This window comes from Battus philenor, unplaced genomic scaffold (genome assembly GCF_028537555.1).
Source record: "Battus philenor isolate CCGP_79_NKW_IND1 unplaced genomic scaffold, ilBatPhil1.0.hap1 SCAF_4, whole genome shotgun sequence".
NCBI classification, from domain to species: Eukaryota; Metazoa; Arthropoda; class Insecta; order Lepidoptera; family Papilionidae; genus Battus; species Battus philenor.
In genome coordinates, this window is record NW_027181704.1 from 15,546,063 (window position 1) to 15,566,668 (window position 20,606).

Consider the following 20,606-nt stretch of genomic DNA (forward strand, 5'->3'; position numbering starts at 1 on the left):
TTCATTAGATTTAGATATATTCAAGTTTCATCATCAAAAATCCTTGTATTCAGGTGATAAGCTTTAAAGCTTTTTGCTAACAAAATAGCTTTACATTCACCCTTTAAATAACTGAAATATGTTACATGGATATATTTTTTATTTTTGAAATCTATTACGAAGACCTATGTCCAGGCCCAGCAGTGGATGTCCTATAACTGAAATATTTTTATTTAGAAAATAATTCTGTTTGCACAATCACAGAAAACGCCTTGATCAATAGCTAATTATCCAGTTATTACTCTTTAAGGTAAACCAATTGATATATAAAATAAAATAAAAACAACCACCTATAAATATTTTATTTAATCATAAACATAAATGCCAGTCCGCTGACCTGTTTCTATCACACACAAAATCATCCACACCAACAGACAAACGCCGAGACAATTAGCTACCTACAGATATACATATAAAGATTCAGGATACCCGGAGATCGAAGTATTTCACTGAAGAATGAAAGATTACATTATGGAAACATTGTCTATGGTGCTTGTCAAATGGACAAACAAGTAAATTTAATTATATATATATATGTATATGTTATTCAAGTTGAATACTGTTTGCCCATAATGTATAATAAAATTAAAATAATTTAATACAAGCATGTTTAACCAATATGAAATATTATGCATCATCAAATGATGAGAGATAGACTGGGGAAGAAAAATAAGGACGGTAGAGAGGGGATAAAAATTAAATCACGTGTTATTTGCTAGTGGAACGACTAAAAGCAACACAAGTCACCCCTATAGTTAGAACATATAGTAATATCTTACATCCGCTACCAAACTAAATTACAACTTATTATTAAAAAATTAAAACAATTCATCCAGCTCGTTCTTTGTTCGAAAACTAAATAATAATACATTTATAAACGAAAACATCAAATTTGCTTCTTTGGTGGAAGAGAAAAAGATAGATAGACATATAGGTAGTTCATAGAAAATAAATTATAGCAATTTTTAACATATAGTGCCGAAAATTCAATTCATATGGTGAACGAAATATTAAAAATAGTTTTAAATATAACTAAGTTTCTTATAATCAACACAAGACTATTTTTCAATGCTTTGTTAAATAAAATTATTCACTCCTGCGGTCACATATAAACATTAAATCTTAAATAAATATAATCGTAGAACATAAATCTACTCATCAATGTTTAGTAACCAAACTCAAACCCCCCCCATTTTTTTGAGAAAAAATATATTAAAACATCAACATCAATAGTGTCCTCACTACGGCCCATTCTCGCGTGAGAAGTCTGACTATCAACCTCTCGCTCGCACTCACTAAATAAATACGTCGTTTGTAGTGGTGTGCTGACTATTTATCGATATTATAAATATATAAGTTTTTTTTTTGCAATACAAGGACTCTATTGATCTAGACGAGAATTCATTATAAAACTAATTATTATGATGATATATTTGGTATTCTAATCAAAACTCCACAAAATATTTTTAAAGTCATTAATGATTGTATGAAGATTATTATCTGTAAATTTTATATTACTCAATAATTATATCACTATAAGGTATATAAAAGTTAAAATGTTTATATCTAAATACATTTTTAAGATTACCTTACATTCCCATAGATTATATAATGCTTTATGTAGTGTATTCCTAAATGAGGGTAGTTGACAATAATGATTATTGCAGTCGGCCCGCGAGAGAAAATGAGCGTGGGAGGGAGATGAATAGAGCGACGCAGATAAACTGCAAAGTGGACAAAGGTTGGATTTACTCCTTGCGCGGTTTTCGTTTCCTGTGGCCGTCGCCAGCGCCCTCTGTGTCCACTGGGGCTTTTCTGTAAACAAAAATAATAGATTGATATTAGCAGCTTTTTTTTTGTAAAAACAGCATTTCATATTTATTAATTCATATAATAATTATCTTAGAATTAAGTAAGAAAAGGACCAATATATAGCACTAATCAGCATAACAATAATCCTGAGGATGCCCCGTGGAGGGAGGTGAAACACCTGTTGAGTGATTTAAAGGTGGTAGTTGTGTAATTCGCATTGTTTGCCGCATGCGCATTTATCAGCGGGCTGTGCACTTCATTGCACGGCTACTGCTGCATGGCGGAAGTAGCTATACATTGGTCCTTTTCTTACTTAGGATGGACTTCCGCAAAATAACGCCTGAATCCATTGGATATATTAGAATTACGTTATTTTATTCTCTTTCTGTTCATTCTCAATCAGACATTCTTCAACGAAAATTAACCTGTGATTACCTTTGTTTATTTTCTCATCCACTTTACATAGATACAGTATTTAGAGACATTCATTACTTGGCTTTATTATAACTTAAAAATCTTTTACATTAATAATTTCTTTTATTCTAGCAACAATGTGTTTTAGTTTTAACTATTCTATAAATATTTTAGCGCCGTTCTAGTACGAAAACATATGTAAATTCAATTTATGTCTCCATCACTGAAATTTCATGGCATAACATATCAGAAGTCAGACATTTTCTGCATCAATGTTAAAAGTACGGACTCACGTACATTATGACGGATCTAATACTGATATATGGAGTCTCACTTTATTTGACAGTGACATATTACTATTTTCCGAGGTGAAGACACTAGACCTGTGTTTCCCAACCTTTTTTATACCATACCCCACCTTAGTTTTTTTTTTTTAAATTCTTATGCCCAGCATGTGAAATTTATTTGTATACATTTATATTTAATTAAGAATTTGCTTTTTACTTTAAACTTGACATCTGGCATTGCATTTAAATGGCTCAAAGCCAAAGGCTTAAACTCATATTGATTCCATTTTCGAATTGCCCCCCTAAAAAATCTAATTACCCCTTTGTGGGGCGTGGGCCCTACGTTGGGAAACACTGCACTAGACTGTCCATGAGCGAAATGGGATTTGAAAGAGATTGGTTGGTTGCTCTTTGAAAAGAGCATTGTTGCACTTTTGTATGACAATAATTTGGATTCTCCATCTCCGGACCCTTCGTCTTGAATGATTGCTTCACTAATAGTGACAAAATAAATAAATAGATTACTCTGGGAGTTCTGGTTCTGGTTCAGACTCGTGCGGCGTCTCTGGGCCCTCAAGGTTCGCCTTGCCGGACTTCGGTACTTTCTCTCCGCCCTCCGCGCCTCCAGTAGCGACCTCCTCGTGCAATTCTTGCGGGTCGTCCTCCACCACCGCGTCAGTCTTTTTGTACTCTACATCAGGTTCCTCCTCCTGTATGATATTTTTAAATTAATTAGTTGGTTCAAAAATTTACTGCTCTGCCCAAGCAGTATACATTCATTGAGAAACTATTAAATATCACTTTTATTTCAATTGTTTATATAAATTTTATTGAAAATTAGAAAATAAGAGAATAATTTAAACTTTGCTAAGTAGACAAAGGAGTCAGGTCGGCGAGCGAACGAATGCAGGAGGCCTCCTTAAACATGCTACCCAGACCGTCAGCCCCGAGAACGGTATACAATTATCAATGTATCGCAATTAAAAAGGAATTGAATTGCTTATTGTGACCAGTGTCACGAGGTGTGTGAGTATATGTGACTATCACATTTAAAGTACTTTGAAACCGATTATAGATATTTCAGAATGATAAACCATTGTAACAATAAACAAATTATTTGTTTTAATTTTCGACATTTATTTTAATTTATTTATCTAATATTTATTTATCTAAATTTTGTTATTATCAAAAATTCAATTTTTTTAAGACTTAATTTTTCAGGTTCATTTTAACTTTTGTGTGGTAATATTAACCATTTTGAAGTGTAACATGATGATACAGAAATGTGAAAATACCTACATGAACACATTTAAAAAAAACTTTACACAGTGTTTTATTACTACTCGCTTTGGACTTTAAACTTATTCCATGATAATTCAGAGCCATTACACAGATAGGATATAACTTATTTATTTCTTCAATTAAATGTTAAGACATAATTAGGTCTGTGCACTTACCACTCCGATTGATTTAGTAATTATAATTGTCAATACTCACAGCTGACTGTCCGCAGCAGAAGTAACAAAGAGCGGCTACCAGCGTGAGGATCACAGTAACTCCGATTGTTGTTAGCCAAGGCCTGCTCACCACAGACCGCACCAGTCGCTCCACCAGGCTGTCCTATAAACCACTAGCCTACAACCACTGGCACACTACTACTGGCAATTTATACAATCAGCTATGATTACTACTGTATCACACTGAAAAACTAGCACCATTATCATTTCAGCTAAAGGACTTCACTAGATATTGGCTTCCTCCAGTTTTCAAAAACCTCGATTGGACCTTCATTCAGAGGCTTCCAATGACTTTATAAAGGGGTCGTTCATCTTGTAGGTGGTCTAAAAACTAGCATACATTACAAAAATAAATATCAGGGGTGGCCAAACTGCGGCTCTTTGAACGATTATTTTTGGCTCCAATTGATTGCCAAATTATTTCAATATTTAAATTTGTATTACCTATGTCAGGAGTAATTATTATTATTATTACACCATCAAATTAGCGAAATCCATACACCGATCATTATTAATTAACCGGCAACTTAAGTATTATTACGAGTGCTATTATATATGTATTTGTGCCATTATATCTAACTTCAATACAAATATTTTGTACTTTTGTTTAAATAATTTCAATTAATATGATTTTTGTAAATAAAACATTCTTTTGCGTGATTTAAATGCGTATTCAATGGGGCTCGCGAAAGATATCATATTTCAAAAAATGGCTTAAACTATCAAAGAGCTTGACCACCCCCGGTATATACATATATATAAATCTAATTAAGAAGTAGTACATTCAGAAATTTAAGATGACGAAAATCAGTGTAGTTCTAAAGTTATGTCTTAACCGATGGAAATAAGGATTTCTTTTTATAAATATAGATAATGAATAACACACCAACTCAGGAATTAAGTATACAATATATAACATATACTATATGTATAGCTCAATATTTTGTTTCATTGTTATATTATTTTAATAGCAACTGTCGCTGGTGGATTTATATAAATATATAGGGTTTAGCAAGAAACTTTTGTATCCGAGCACAAGAACTGCAAATAGTATTTAGCACGGGTTGGGCAACACGCGTGGGCACCTCTCTAGCCCGACGGACGAGGTAGGCGATGTAGATAGACACGGGTATAGCGCAGTACACCGCGTACACGGCCCACATGCCCGGCTTATAGTTGGTTGCGCGAAGCAGCTTGCCCCATAGTGTTTGCTGACGGTTAGTACCATCATTTAGTTAATGTGTACATCTTGATTATATAAGATTTTGTTTACAATCTCACACATAAAGGGGGTCATCATCACCATTATTTAACGATAATAATAATAATACATTTATTGCACACAATACTAACAAACTGACATTAAAACAGGATAATTGTAAAAATTAAACAAACAAGCTGTACTGTGTACAAGTAAAATTATTTAACTAATAATTATAAAATATTTTTCACAGCTGTTGCCCCAAACAAGGAGTAATCTCTATATTTGAGTGTGTGTGTGTTTTATACATTTCAACCATAGTATAAACACTACTGAACATAGATCCCCTTATAGATTGAAAATAAGATTTATTTGAAGTTACCTACATTCAGTGTCTTATCTATCTTGGTTCGCTATGTGAGCTTATCTACTGCCCCTTCAACTTGCTAATATCTATGTATTATTGTGTTTGCTATATAACAAACTTGTTTAAAGTAATAACTTCAGTGCATATCTCGTTGTTGTATCAGACAATACTGCAAGGTACAAGCTTCCCCAAAGTTATCTATGGGAGATATATCCTAATCGCCATACTTGGCAAGGGGGTAAGCTATTGCAGTGTGGATTATTGTACACAGAAGAAGCTGCTACCCAAACTCTGAAAACGTATTTGTGACCAGTTGCAATTCTAAATAATTAATGCACAGTGTGAATTATGTAAGATTGTATTCCGGGAATCAAACCTATTATCTTAAGTCTGGCTCGCTACCACTGGGCTGTTAATTAAATAATTAAAATAAGGTAGACACATATCAGATAATTGTTGTAAAGTTGATTGAAGGTAGATCGATATTTTAACTTTTTTTTTGATATTCCTACCTTAGCCTTTTTAAAATTCTTACGATCCTCATATACATAATTCTTATATTAAAGCGAAATAATTTAACTCGTGTCGAGTCTACTTTTGAATTGCCCTACCGTACAGCGTAGGCCCTACGTTGAAAAACACTGGGGTTGACAAATAAATAGTAATGTGTTACATCTCGTTTGTCAATTATTATTATATGACGGTAAATAGCAACGAATCAGTTTGTCACTTCAAGATGTTACCCACCAGTATAATAGTAATTAGTAGCAAAAAAATTATAAATTAATATATTAAGGTATGTAAAATAGATTCATTGTCCATCTATTTTTTTTAATTTTTTTTTTGTTTACATAACAGCACATATTGAGGTTGCCTTTTATTAAAATTTAATCTAGTGTTGTAATTATTTAATTGAAATGTAGGTAAATTTATCTCTCAAGTACTCACGGAATCGCTGGAGATCTTGGCGCGTTTGATGGTATACGTCTGACGCGTCCAGTCTTCAAGAACCGAAGCATCATCTGTCACGATCAGGTTGTCGAACAGCAGCATCGGCGACATGGACCACAGTTCGAAACCCACAGCGTGCTGTCATACAAATACATGCAAACTTAGACTACATACATACAAATATGTTGACGTCTTTGTTTAAAGAGTTGGTAGTCAGATTATAAATTGCAGCCATTGATTATCGTCATAGTAATCAAACGGTAATTTTTTTCATCATTTTAAAGCTACTGTAGTTTGTTCTATAAAAATTTCGGTAGGAATTTTTTTGTATTTTAGTAGATATTATTTTAACAGCTAAATCAAAAACAATTTATAAATTACTAGCCGTCCCGACGGATTTTATACTACCAAAAATCACTAGCCCGTCTCATTCCAAAAGAAAAGTTATACTATCGTAATATATTTCTCAGTGATCAATTTACTTATTAACTAAATATAAAATAAATAGAATTAATTTTGCAATCAGTGAATACTTTCAATTTTATATAAATACAAAAAATTTGCAGCGCGCGAACTGTCAAACGTGTGAAATTCAAAGCGAACTGTCACACTTGCAAAGTTCACTATGAACTGTCACACGCGCGCAGATCAATGCGAACTGTCAAACACGAAGTTCAAAGCGAACTGTCAAATGCGCAAAGACCATTACGAAGTGCCAAATGGGTGGTTTGATTAAGCGGGTATTTCTCATTTCATCAAGGAATAAAACCGATATACGTACGATCGGAGTCATCTTGAAGGGGTTCTCGTCGCGGAAGAAGTGCGGGTTGGGGATCCGGCGCGGGCTCCACTTGCCGCGGTAGTTGGGGTTCGGTATCAACGGTGCGCGCCACACGCCCTAAAAAAAAAGATTATATTAAGTAAGTAAAAAAATATATATGGCTATATATAGATATTTAGACAATACCGTGTTGTAAAATTGTTTTGTGTTTATGAGGTGTAGACGGTATAAGAAAAAAGTCTAAGAAAACTTTATTAAAGTACCGCCGTGTTTCAATGTGCATTGATTAAAGTACTCCCTACATTTTTTGGATGGAATTAAATTTGGTAAGTGATCTCTTTCCTAAAATTGGATATACCAAGTTGGATTATTTTTCCCACATATGTAATCATGTCCACCTTCGAACTTACCTCGGACAACTATTTAAGTAAGCATGGCTTTGTCTTATCCATAATAATAAGGCCTACTTGTTTGATACATTTTTTTAATTTGATATTGATTTATAGTATGTTTTATCTTTGATTCTTACAATGTATACATTATGTCTGTGCGTGCCAATATGCTTATCGAGTATAGGAGTGCATTGGCAGTGCCAACTAAACTTAATCCTTTTATTAAAAAGTAAGGCTTAATTTGTTTACAAAATGTTAATTCTTTATTCTTTCACATTAATTTCATCCTCTTCAAAGTTAATTCAAATCCCAGTCCGATAAAACAAACTTTTCCAGTCCTGTCTATCTATTTCTATAATTCGGTTTTTACCTCGTCAAAACGTCAATCGGCGTCCCTGCATTAGCCCGAGTTTATCTATATCATAATAATATTTAATAGCCAGAAGTCGTACGGAGCCAAATCAGGCGGCGCTGGTTACGAGATGATATCAAACGAATTTCTCAGACTTCCAATCAAGACGACGCGTTATAGCAACAAAAAAACAAAATGTTTCGGGCTGAGCTAAATGATATTCTAGCTTTTAACAGATACTTGGCAAATGATATAGATAGTCTTAGCAACCTAGCAAGAAAATCATCTGCCTTCCTAATGCTCGGGTGTTTTAAATGACGATTTCACCTTATTTTTGATCACAGCGGTACATTTGGTCCAATTTTGTTGTTCTATTATAACTATTTGTAACTTTAGCTGTATAGTTATTGTCACAATAAATGGGTTCAAATAAACTCTAAAAGAAGCATATAATTGCTGCCCTTGAGTAAGAATCTTGCACACCTTGTAGTTGGGATTGGGTATGAGCGGAGGACTCCAGGTCCCGCAGCCTGGAGCAGTGGCACAGGCAGGGTTGTCAATAAGAGGGGCCTCCCATTCACCATCCATGTCCTCGTCCCAGTCCTCTGGCTTCTTCGCTTCAGGATCTGAAATGTTTTAGTAATTTATGAACATGTTTTTACTTTTACTATGCTAGTGATACATGACTATCATTATATGAGCCGATAAACGTTTATATCAAAGCATAGGCCTCCCCCAATGATTGTCGCGATGACCGGTTTTGCACTGCCTTCAATCTTATCAACTTACCCTGACCTTGATTATATTGCCAGTCTACCTAAAGGGATGTCTACCCAAACCGTATCTCTACCGGCTCATGGTCACCTTATTATTAATTACTATTATTATTAATTTATCATATTTACATTGTTTAGTTTACAATTAATCACTGCCTGAGATACATGAGAATGCAATTGACTAGACGCACATGAGATATTAAAGAACAGATGGTTTGATGTTAGTCTATCTTTCAAGTCCTTGAGTTTTGAAATCAAGAAGTTTTTATGTTCCAGATGTCCCTTTTACAGTTGGTATTCATTAAATATTTTAGATACTAGAATTTCCGATATCTTACCTGGAATCATTTCGGGTTCATTGTCCAGCCAGCCGTCGGGTTTGACAGCGTTGGGGTCCACGATCTGCGCAGGCGCCTCTTCATCCCAATCGTCCGGCTTCGTGGCGCTAGGGTCGACGATCTTTTGACAAACAAATTACTAAAGTTATTTACTTTCATCATCAAGATATTTTACTCATCACGTAATTATCTCTATGAGAACCGCAAGTATGAGATGTCAAATTAGAGAGCTATGATCAGTCATGGAAATAAATTAGCAGTTTTTGAAGTCGAATAAAAGCAAAAATTTTATATTATAAACAAAAAACATGCAATCTCTAGGTATTTATATTTACTGTAAACTTCTATTTTATCATTGTTTCCCTAGAATAAATAAATCACTTTTATTTACTTTCAATTGATACATATCAGAAACAATTTTCATTCCCGGATGATACGGTGATGTTTTGAAAAATGAAAATGTAGTGTTTTTAATTTAGAATTTTTTTTATCCAAAAACGTTTTTTGCTTGTTTTATTAAGTCTCCCACCTACCTTCTCCCTCTCGTCCCAATCATCGGGTTTCTTGTCATCGGGGTCATCGATCTCCTCCGGCGGGTTGACGGGCGGAGTGAAGTCCTCTAGGAGGGAACCAGCATTCACTTCCTTGTTGTCCACGAGAACACTGAAGGTGTTGTCCGGGCGTACAATCAGTGTATATAGATGGGGCTCCTTATCCTTGTAGATATCGTCCAGGCGTTGACTGCAAGCATATAGTTATATTGGTATTAAGTGTAATTTAGATACAAGATAAAATCATGCATTGCTATTTTCGGAACTTCTCCAAGGGATGGAATTAGAATCGAGGAGATTCAGAGGAAGGCCACAAGGCTGTTGGGTCCTCAAATTTCTAGATTTGAGAACACAGACCTACAAACGCAGCGTAAGACGTCCATGCAAAATGTGGACAGCCTTGTCAGTCTTCCAACAGGTCTTATAGGAAATCTATGCCAAGCATTGGACGTCATTTACACAACTACTTTAAAATAAAATAAAGTTTCTCACTCTCTTCTTTATTTTATTTGGCAATGTTGATGCTTTTAACGCAAATACATAATACTATAATTTTATTATTGTAGCAGTGGAACCAAAATTTACAAAAAAAAATATTTCATTGAGTTTGACTACTGTAACTGTGAACTTATTAGGATATTTAATTTAATAATAATCATAAAGTAAATATTTAATGTTACAATGCCTGCCAAGCTGGTTACAATATACAGTATGTTATAAATTACAAGTGTATATTAAGTTTTAGAGCTGCAATGATGATGAAGATACCTTGGCTTCTTGCTGTGCTTCTCCTCGATGGTGCCGTTCTTTGGGTTCTGGTGGCGGAAGATGAAGTGCAGCTTGTTGTCGTTTCCACACTTGTCTGGCCCGAACATGATGGTGTAGGCGGTCTGGTCGTGAAACTTGCGGAGGTCAGCCTTGGTGTTGGTGCCGCGGGAGAGCAGCTTGATGTACGCTCCACCGCAGTTCTGACCCTCCTGTACAACACAAATAATTTTTATCAATTTCTTGACATGTTACTGAAGAATGCCTCATAAAGCACGGTATTCTTTTCAGTCGATAGACGCCCGCTGCAAGACTTGATGAGAAAGACATCTGTCTTTCTCTTTCCAGATATATGGCGACGAGTTAGTACATAGATGTATATCTCATATACATATAAATATGACAGATAATATATTCCCTTTCTGTCCAGTGCTGTGTCCGCAATCTTTGTAACACCTTTTTAATTATAAATATAAGACAATTTCTCTTTAATATGTAGGTATATTCTTCAAAAAAAAAAAACAATAATGCGTTGTTCTGATATTTAAAGTTATTATTGAATTTGTAGATTCCTTTTAGAAGTTTATTTTGCAATATTTTAAATTATCACTATGACGTCTCGAATACCAACTGCTTTACCGACTGGCGACCGCAATGGATAACAGCGCCATCTAGAAAGTGTCAAGGTTAAACACACACTGTTTTACCGACATTAAATAAGCGCGACGAGATACAAAATAGAATTATTAAAGAAACTAGTTTCTTTACATAAATTTTATCGACAAATCTCATTACTTTGGCACTTACGTTCTTAAAAAACGTATATTCACGTTTTGTAAGTTTACAAATTTAATTGTGTTTTTTTCTGATCACTCCTTTTAAGGCCAGTTGAAAGGTTAGCTGTCCACCTGGTCTGTACGTCTTGTAGAGATGGGCAAAAAGTATCCCTGACAAGAAAAGAGTGATTTATATTATTTCGATCTTGAGATACATATCACTCTTTTATATCTTTATACTCATTTAGCTCAGTACGGCTCAGAGAGAGAATAAGGTGGCTAACACTAAAAATATGTCCTTTATGTCTTTGGCTCTTTTAGCACAGACTTCAGTAAGGCGGAACAAACCCAAGCCAAGTCAATGGTTTTCCTTCATACTTGACCGGCTTAGGACTGTCAACCTAAATAAATACATAATAATAAACTTTCTTTTAGGTTCAAAAGCTAAACGCCCGCGCGTGGGATGCTGTTCCGAAAATCCATAGTTTACATTTTTAATACAAATGTGCAATAGCTATCCGTCTCTCTTTTACGTGTAAATTGCTATATAAGCCAATCTCTTTCTCTCTAACCCTGAACGAGCCGTAACTCATCACGGAAATGTGAAAATGATTCTTAAGTAGAAATATATAATTGAAACACATACGAGGTAGATAGTGATTATATCTTTTGCAAAGATATATATGTTTCTTGTCTTTAACGTCTTGGTCTCTACTCAAGAAACTTAATTTCCCAGCGGCCATCTGTTTTTCGCTCTGTGATCTTTACATACGGAACTGTTTTTTGACGACTCCTATCTATTCTCATTCCAAAGTCAAACACCTTTTTCTACAAACACACCTGCTTAACCCGTGGAGTAAATACTCGTAAACACAGTCAATTCATGAATTCATGTAGTAAAAACAAAAATGTCAGTTTTTACTAAGTAGTAGTATTCCAAGATGTTTCCAGTACATGCATTGGAACATTAAAATAAACAATGAAACATGACGCAAACGTGGCGTATTTAAAGACAATGTCGGAATATTTTAGGGAAACTGGATTCCGGCCAGAATGACTTGCAGCATATCTTGCTTTGTCTTCAACAACACATTTAGAGTAATGCATCAATTTTATGATTTGCCCTGTCCAACCAGTGCCAAGTTTATTGACCCGTTTATATGTTTATGTATAAATGAAAGAGACAGTCGGCTAATTTCGGCTTCGTTGAGCATCATCTCTGTCCCACACTACCTATGTGACGTTTCGTCAGTCGTGCGACAGAGATAACGCTCTACGAAGCCGAAACGACCGATTGTCTCTTTCCAAAGGCCGATGTGCTTGCAATATTTATCATCGGGTATTGTATGTATATATATATATATATATATATATATATATATATATATATATTTATATATATATGTAGATAGATTTTTTGTATTCAATATAAATGATTATAATGCAAGAAGAAAATAAATAATTTTTAAGTTAATTTAAGATCTGTAATTGGAATAGGTCGAGTTGTTTCTGATCGATGTCCTACTAATTGTGAGATGATTTTAACTCTTTCGCTACCAACAGCGCCTTTTGGCACTTGACTACAGACACTTTTTCTCAGCGAACCGCAGCTTGGGGCTCGACTACAGACACTTTTTCTCAACAAACAGCGCTTTCTGACGCTCGACTATAGATATTTTTTTCTCAGCGAACAGCGCCTTCTTGCGCTCGGCTATAGACGCTTTCTTTCGGCGAACAGCGTACATTTGTTTTAAACTATCGTATCAATAATTGCATGATCATGGCCATTAATTTGTTGGTTACCAACGCGACTGCTGCATACGCTTCCTGTGCGGATATTTTATCACATAACCAAAAACATAAATTTTGTCCCTATCATGGATTGGCTGAGAGAGTTATTCATTTTTAGGCACTCGGCAGCTAAAGGGTTAAAATTATTACAGGAAACATTCCAAGTAACATTGTAACATTCAAATACTTAATCCGTAAGAAGAATGCAAGAAGTCTTATTGTAAGTATTCCAGAAGCTCATTTAGCGTAAAGATTAGAAAGAAACTCGTTGACGGCCAGTAGGATTGAGACATGAGTAAAATCCAATAAAAGATGACGCATTCCGACCGCCCTGAAACAAGCGTGTCGTTTCAATAATCCTATTAGTGATGCACGTGTGAAACATCGATAAACGTGGATTATATTTACACCCGAACGCCGCCTTGTTTTGCTAAATATATCGATTGTTTGACATAACACTATTTCAAATTTGGAATTTTATTTCTTGTCACGCCATCTTTGTTAATTTTACATTTCTATCAAAAGATGGCGGCACTAATAATATTTTAATCCTCTAAAATATTGTTAATCGTGTCCGTCTAAAAAATCATGAAAAATAATACTATACATGCATATTCTTGTATATGGTAATATCTAATTTATTACAATACTTTGAACATAAAATTATTATTATTCACAGATAAGAATCGCAAATACACTAATTCTTTTTTTACACGGTAGATGCGTTCCTTAGAAATGCGTGAAAAAAAGTCGTTTAAAAATACATGCGACTTATGGTCAATTGGAGATATGTTGCACAAGTTTAAAAACGCATGAAAAATGAAAAATTTTTGTTACTAAAAAATTGAAATTATTATACAGTGGAAATTCAGTCCATAGAAACGCATAAAAAAATTGAAATTAAGATTAAAAATAAGTTTTATAACTATTCATTTCTATTGAGTTTCTGGCCGGTTCTTCCCAGCAAAACACTATTCCGGGCTTACTAATTATGTTAAAATTATTGGGGATTAAAGAATTTATTATCTCGGAAAACCAGCACTATGAGTGACTTCCACCCACAAAGAGTACCTTGCCTTGTTAAGATGGTCTAAGAATGTGGGATCCAGGTCGATTCCACCTGGTCTTATTAGATATCTATGAAAAAAGTCTGACTAAACTCAGTCTGATCGTTTCATGTCGTTATATATATAGCAGATACCCTAGGTTTAATATATAAGTATAAAAAAATAAATACTAAATAAAACATTACCTGCATTGTAACTTCATATTGGACCATTAGCGGCTTATCCTTAAATTCAAATGGCTTATCCAACAGAGCGGCAATGGCGGCGTGTTTGGCTTCTGTTGTTAAAACTAATCCTAAATCTTCCTTTAGGATGCGCCTGGAAGGTGCTTGAATCTACAACAAGTAGTGTATATCATTAGCAAATATGTTATCAAAAAAGTCCGGTCGCTCTCTGTTGCCCAAGTGGCATATGCAGATTTTTCACAGTCGAGGTGGCAGGGCATAAAAGGTGCCTAGTCTAAGACCTTTAAGATAAAACTCAATGGCTCCCATGGTAACCTTGACTCGAGCTACTACATACACAAATGAAATAGAAATTAATTCAATATTCTTTTTAAATTATAATCCTAGATTTGGAATACATTTTTATAGTTATAAGTACATACAATAATAGTAAATGTATAGATTTCCAAAAAAATTATCTAAATTATTTTCTTATACTGCTCTATATGTTATATGAGACCACTTATACAAGTCAATTTAAAATGACTAAGTCAAAAATTCGTACTAAAATATGACCAAAAACTACGAATATCATTTTAAAACCAATGAATTGTTGAAAAGTCGATAAAAAACAAGAAGACATCGTCATTGACAAAAAGCCACCAGCAAGCCTGTATTGTGAGTATCCAGAGTCAAATGCGGTTTAAAAGACAATTTCATACATCTCTATTTTGTATGTATATGTATAAATTAAAAAATATTTGTATGTAATGAACTATGTTAAAAGAAGCATATATATGATAGTACAACATACTTGTCTTTGCCTTCAACAATCCATTGAAATTATAAAGGCCTCTAAGGCTAGTAAGATATATGATTCAGATGTAGGGTTTACCAATCACACACTTGTGAGGATGTAATTATTCAAAAGGAGTGTTAACAATTTTTCTTCCATATACATTATAAGTCCCAAGGATACCTAAAGAGCAATGATGTCGCTTGAATTAGATTTCGTTAAGGCTGTATGTGATAAAGTGTATCTGTATAAATGTATTGTTAAACTTTGTTAAAAGACGTGTTGTAGAGTTTCACTATAACACCATACAAAACAAAGTAGAGTTAAAAAATGAAACAGATTAAAAATAAATAAATAATGGTTTGATGATTAATAAGAGTTCTTTCTGTTAAAATTGAATAAAATCCTATATTTTATATGTTTAATTAATAAATAAACATAATAGAAAATATTGTGTAAAACCAACCTCCCATTTGCCATCATACTTGGCAATGTTTTCATCAACGCCTTGTTTCTTGGTCTCGGACTTGATCCACTTCTTCTTGAATGCTGCCTCATCATCAAAATGTTCAGCAAGGTATACACTCTTCGATGATAACTGCGGACTGTGGTACTGTTCCTCTTGTTCAACGTTCTATACAAGATTAGATACATATTAATGATCACTTACGTAGGTGATGAGAAAAATGGTAGAAAAGCTCATGACATTGTTCAACGTAAGATACTTAATGGTACAAAGGTTCTAAATGCGCCTTGATCTGATAAGAGCTCACATCAAGTTCTTTTTTATCATTGAAGCATAATGTGTGCTTATTTAAACCCATTAAGAAATTAGATTCAAAGGAGTCTTTAAGTGAAACCTCTTTTGAGGTCAAACTCTACTACATAAGTGTAAATATTTGATTACCAGCTAAACCATAACAATTACTATATATATGTTACTTGAATAAAAAAATATTAAACTACATGCAAAAGTGTACTTTGTGTGTAATATTACCAAGTAAATAAAATTATACCTTATTTTGTTCAGTAATAAAATAATATACAACCATATTCAAACTAAAAAGTCTATAAATACTTCAAATAAATCAATGCATTGGATAAATTATTTGCATGTACAATTTAATAAGAATAATTGAGAACAATGTATATATTAGGTTGAAAGCTATGTCATTTCTGTCAATATATTTTACATAAAACCAATTGAATTTTACCGCTCTGGCATTGAAAATTTGTATACTAGATGGCGAATATATTGTTGAATAGAAATAAAAACTTTTAAAAATATAGTTATGAGAATTTAACTTAAAAAAGCGACATAACTCTCCGACCCCTTAATATTTAGCTGTTTATAATCTACATTTGTTTATCTACAAATACATGAATGTATAAAAAATTTATAAAAATTGGCAGGAATATTTTGATTTTAGATCGAGTGACAAGGGAATATGGTATAAGACCATGCAATGCTCACTGCTATGTGGTTAATAGTTTGGTGACATGCCTAGTTCTATATATTTCTCATTGGCCATGTTTGGGTATCTCCCAATTGCGAGGTTTCTGGGGTAATTGAAGATGTTCAACATTTGCTAGTGGAGTGTTAACAAAAGCATATACAAAGAGAGACAGACTATGTATGGATTCCTTGGTCAGGTCTGCACTCAATGTCTTTTTATTTCTAGCCTACATTGAGACCGCTAGGCTGGTCTTTAATGTCATGCAGCAAAACTCGCAATTTATAAGAAGTTTGTTTCTATGGTGTTGACATATTTTTAAAATAGAATGCCTGTCAAAATTAAACATGTAACATGTAATAAATATGCATATTTGTAACATTGGCTATCTTTTGGTTAAGATTTAAGTATTTGCCATCTATTTGAGTAAAATTCAAAGTTTCAGTGAACAATTTCTCAACTTGCTAGTTACAAATATATGATTAATTTGCTTGGAATTTTTTATTATAAATATGACAATCTAGACGCCCTTTACAATCACATCTAAAAGTCAAGATATTGATATAATAGCCCCATTTTCTCTATATTATGATCTACAAGTTGTTTTAACACATACATGTCTGATGTGAAATTAAAGATGTGATAATATAACACATTTTGTGTTAACATGTTCCATGCTGTGGCAATTTTTAAAGGTTTCCCATTCAAGCCATGTGGGGCATGTACAACCCACACTTTAAAAATTAAAAAAGTCATTTAAGATGTATGCTTCACACTTTTCAATACTGCAAACCTATATGTGATGTGAAGTTATCTATATTCAACCCAACAATTCATTTTTTATGAATCCTTTGTTTTTCTATGAGAACTGCAAATTACCTAAACGAAAAGTGCAGTGAGGGTCATACATGTTCCACATGGCATGGAATGTGTTAAACAAATTGTTAATGAATAAAGCAACAACTACACAGCAGTCTACTAGTGTGCAAAGATTAAGACAGATAGGCAGATAAAACATTTGAAATAATATGAATTACTCTTATCTGATTGCCATAGTTAGATAGCTAAATAGAAACAAGAATGTATATCAATTGTCACATAGTAACAGTCTCAAGATATAATATACAGATAAATAATATATATTTACAGTAATTTATTATGTCCAAAAAAAAATTAATTTTGTGTAATACTGTGATCAAAAAGCAAGGTGATTTTGTTTATACAATGCAAATTCTTTATTTGTTCTTCCAAATCTATTTCATCCCCTTCTAAGTAATCCCTGTCTGATGTAACACACTTTTTCCAGTTGGAAAATCTCTTTTTCCACTATAGCATTCGAGTTTATTTGATTTAGTTTTCGTCTCCTCAATCATGTCAAAATGGCATCCCCGCATTGGCCTTTTGAGTTTACTGAATAACTATAATTTGCACAGAGCCAAATACGGTAGTTGCAGAATTATATCAATAAAAAAGTCCCATAAAACCAATACAGTATGACAATGACAAATCAAGACTAGGTGTATGAGAAATAAAACATCCTTTAAAGTGGTTTGGGCTGAGTGAAATGATATTCCAATGTTTGACAAACAGACATTTGGCAATTGTTATAGACAGTCCTGCCAATCTAGGGAAAAAATTTACCTGCCTAATGCCGTAACTGCCTAAAGGAGTTTTAAATAACAATTACACCTTACTTTTTTATCACAGAAGTTGCTTCATATACTTTTATAAAGTACAAATAATAAATTCCCTACTGCTTTGATATTTATTTAAGTCATAATAAGAAAATAAGTGTATTGAATGTTTACATAAAATGTTTTTTAATAAATATAAATGTATTTTTAATGCAATCTCAATTTACCATTAGACTGGCTACCATGAAAGCTCTGGCACCCATGTTGGGAATGTATGGCTTACATAGAGAAATAATAAGAGACCAGATAACTGAAGGGATACTTACTTAAACTATTACTAAATTACTAATAATTATTATTGAAATTAGAATATTGGTAATGACATATGTGAGATAAGCAGTGATTTCCTGTAAAACCACACCCTAATCATAAAGAGCTACATCCTTTTATGCAGCTCTTGGATATTATCCCTCTTCTGGTATTTGATATAATTTGCTGATGTAAGGAGTTAGGTAGCCAACCGTCATGGTTTATTAGATAATTTTAGACTTAGCAATGTTCTGTTCTCTTCTTTGACCGTTTCAGTCTTTGTTTATCAATCTTAGGTACATTATGTATTGTTATAAAATTATGGAATATTAAGTTTCAAAGAGAAATATCAAACTGTACTTTCAGTTAACAAAAGAAAGTGTTTTTTGTTAATTCACTTTCACAATCAGGTATTTAGAGCATGTTTGAGCTTACTATTTAACTATTCCATTTAATATATTAATGATGTAAATAGCATGATGTTATAGGACTTAGTCTTAATATACACCATATGTTAGCATTGTAAGGGTCAGTGAGGACATTTTGACTAATTGGCTGAATTAACTACATCATGCAATCGTTTTCTGTACGAATATCAGCTTAAAACAAAATTGTAAATATCGATATATTAACTACTTAATAATTATTGTCGTATGTAAATACGCCAGTTAATTATTTATATTATGTATTTGTACATGAGATAATTTTAATTTTCTTTTAACGACAAACGTAAGTACACGTTAGCATTATTTAGGTCATTAAAACGCCGGAACTAACCTCAACAATTACTCCATCGTCGTCGTTTTCGGATCTCACGAACGCACCCCCGAAAAGCACCAATAGGCAACACAAATATACCTTCCGACGAAATAGAGCCATCTAGAACAATTGAAAATTCGATATAAATATTGTAAAAAGGGTCGCGATGAGAAGCTATTCAAATCGTATAAAAGCTTTAATTTAATTAAAACAAAAGACCACGGTTATTAGTTGCGGCCAAGTCGCCGGAAAAAGGATATCCTCAATGAAAAATAATCAACACTCATTAAATATTTAGATTACATTCTCACCATGCTCTTAATAATTCGTAATATTTCAATCAATTCATAAATATATTTATTGTGTGAAAAGCCAATGAGAGTGACAAGCGAAAACTGTAAAGCGATGGCCAATGTGCTGCGGAAACGCTGAATTCGTAAGAGACTTGTATGTTTAGTCTGCGATGAGTTCTTATTGGTTCTTCCTATATAACTGACCAATCACAAACAAACAGTTGTCACTGGTTGTCAGGTTCTCAAATACTCGAAAAAGCTATTAAATAATGCGATCAAAGGGGAAGCATTTGTCAAGTATTAAACTCTATTAAAATTAATATTATTAATAAAATGTTTAATTATTGTATCATTTTAAGTAAATGGATTATTTACTTTCTAGAATTTTAGTTAACATCTAAGTAGATAAGTTGCAGAACATGCATGTTCTGGACAACATTTCCAAAATTAGAATAAAATAATATACATATAACAAATTCATTTAGATATAATAATTAATTTGGGTGTCATAAAAACAATAATTCTCCTTAAAAGTGTTTTTTTATTAAAATGTCGCAAATGAAAATATCATAATATACTTCAGGATAATTATTCAAAAATCAACTAATTACAAAATTTTCTTCGTCTGTTTCTAATATATTCACTATTATCTAATTTATTCCAATTGATTAGGATGTGTCGTAGATTGAAAAGAGTTGATAGAAATAAAGTCATTTCAGGCACGACATATCTTTAATAGACTTTTACAGATATTTATCAAACCTTAGATTAAACGGTTTTACTAAAAAATAAATAAAATTTTATCACTAGAAATCTACAATTAGTAGCACGTAAAAAGTATTAGTAAGCTTAATAAATCTAAATTTCATTTTGACGTATTCATAAAATAAAAATAGCTTTTTCCATTGATGTATAAGTTTTAAAAAAATTTATAATAATTTTGTTATTCCTTATAAGTTTTGCTTCAAATTACAATTATTTCATTCCAAATATTAATAATATGTTTGAGGATTTACAAAA

The 20,606-nt window shown here is 33.0% G+C and overlaps 1 protein-coding gene across 2 annotated transcripts; it reads right to left on the bottom strand.

The window, feature by feature from the left end:
- Nucleotides 1–324: 324 nt before the first annotated feature.
- Nucleotides 325–19,734, bottom strand: Cnx99A (Calnexin 99A). Of its 2 annotated transcripts, none has more exons than XM_068771694.1 (13): nt 19,605–19,734; nt 19,312–19,413; nt 15,604–15,771; nt 14,363–14,512; nt 10,547–10,755; nt 9,761–9,968; nt 9,228–9,348; nt 8,597–8,739; nt 7,370–7,486; nt 6,586–6,726; nt 4,050–4,172; nt 3,078–3,262; nt 325–1,854 (listed from the first exon to the last, which is right to left on the bottom strand). In XM_068771694.1, the coding sequence occupies exons 1-13, from the start codon at nt 19,605–19,607 to the stop codon at nt 1,788–1,790; spliced, it is 1,737 nt and encodes a 578-aa protein (XP_068627795.1). In that variant the 5' UTR covers nt 19,608–19,734; the 3' UTR covers nt 325–1,787. The 2 variants fall into 2 exon arrangements, with proteins under 2 accessions (XP_068627795.1, XP_068627796.1); XM_068771695.1 differs by lacking the exon at nt 19,605–19,734 and adding an exon at nt 19,513–19,589.
- Nucleotides 19,735–20,606: the final 872 nt, after the last annotated feature.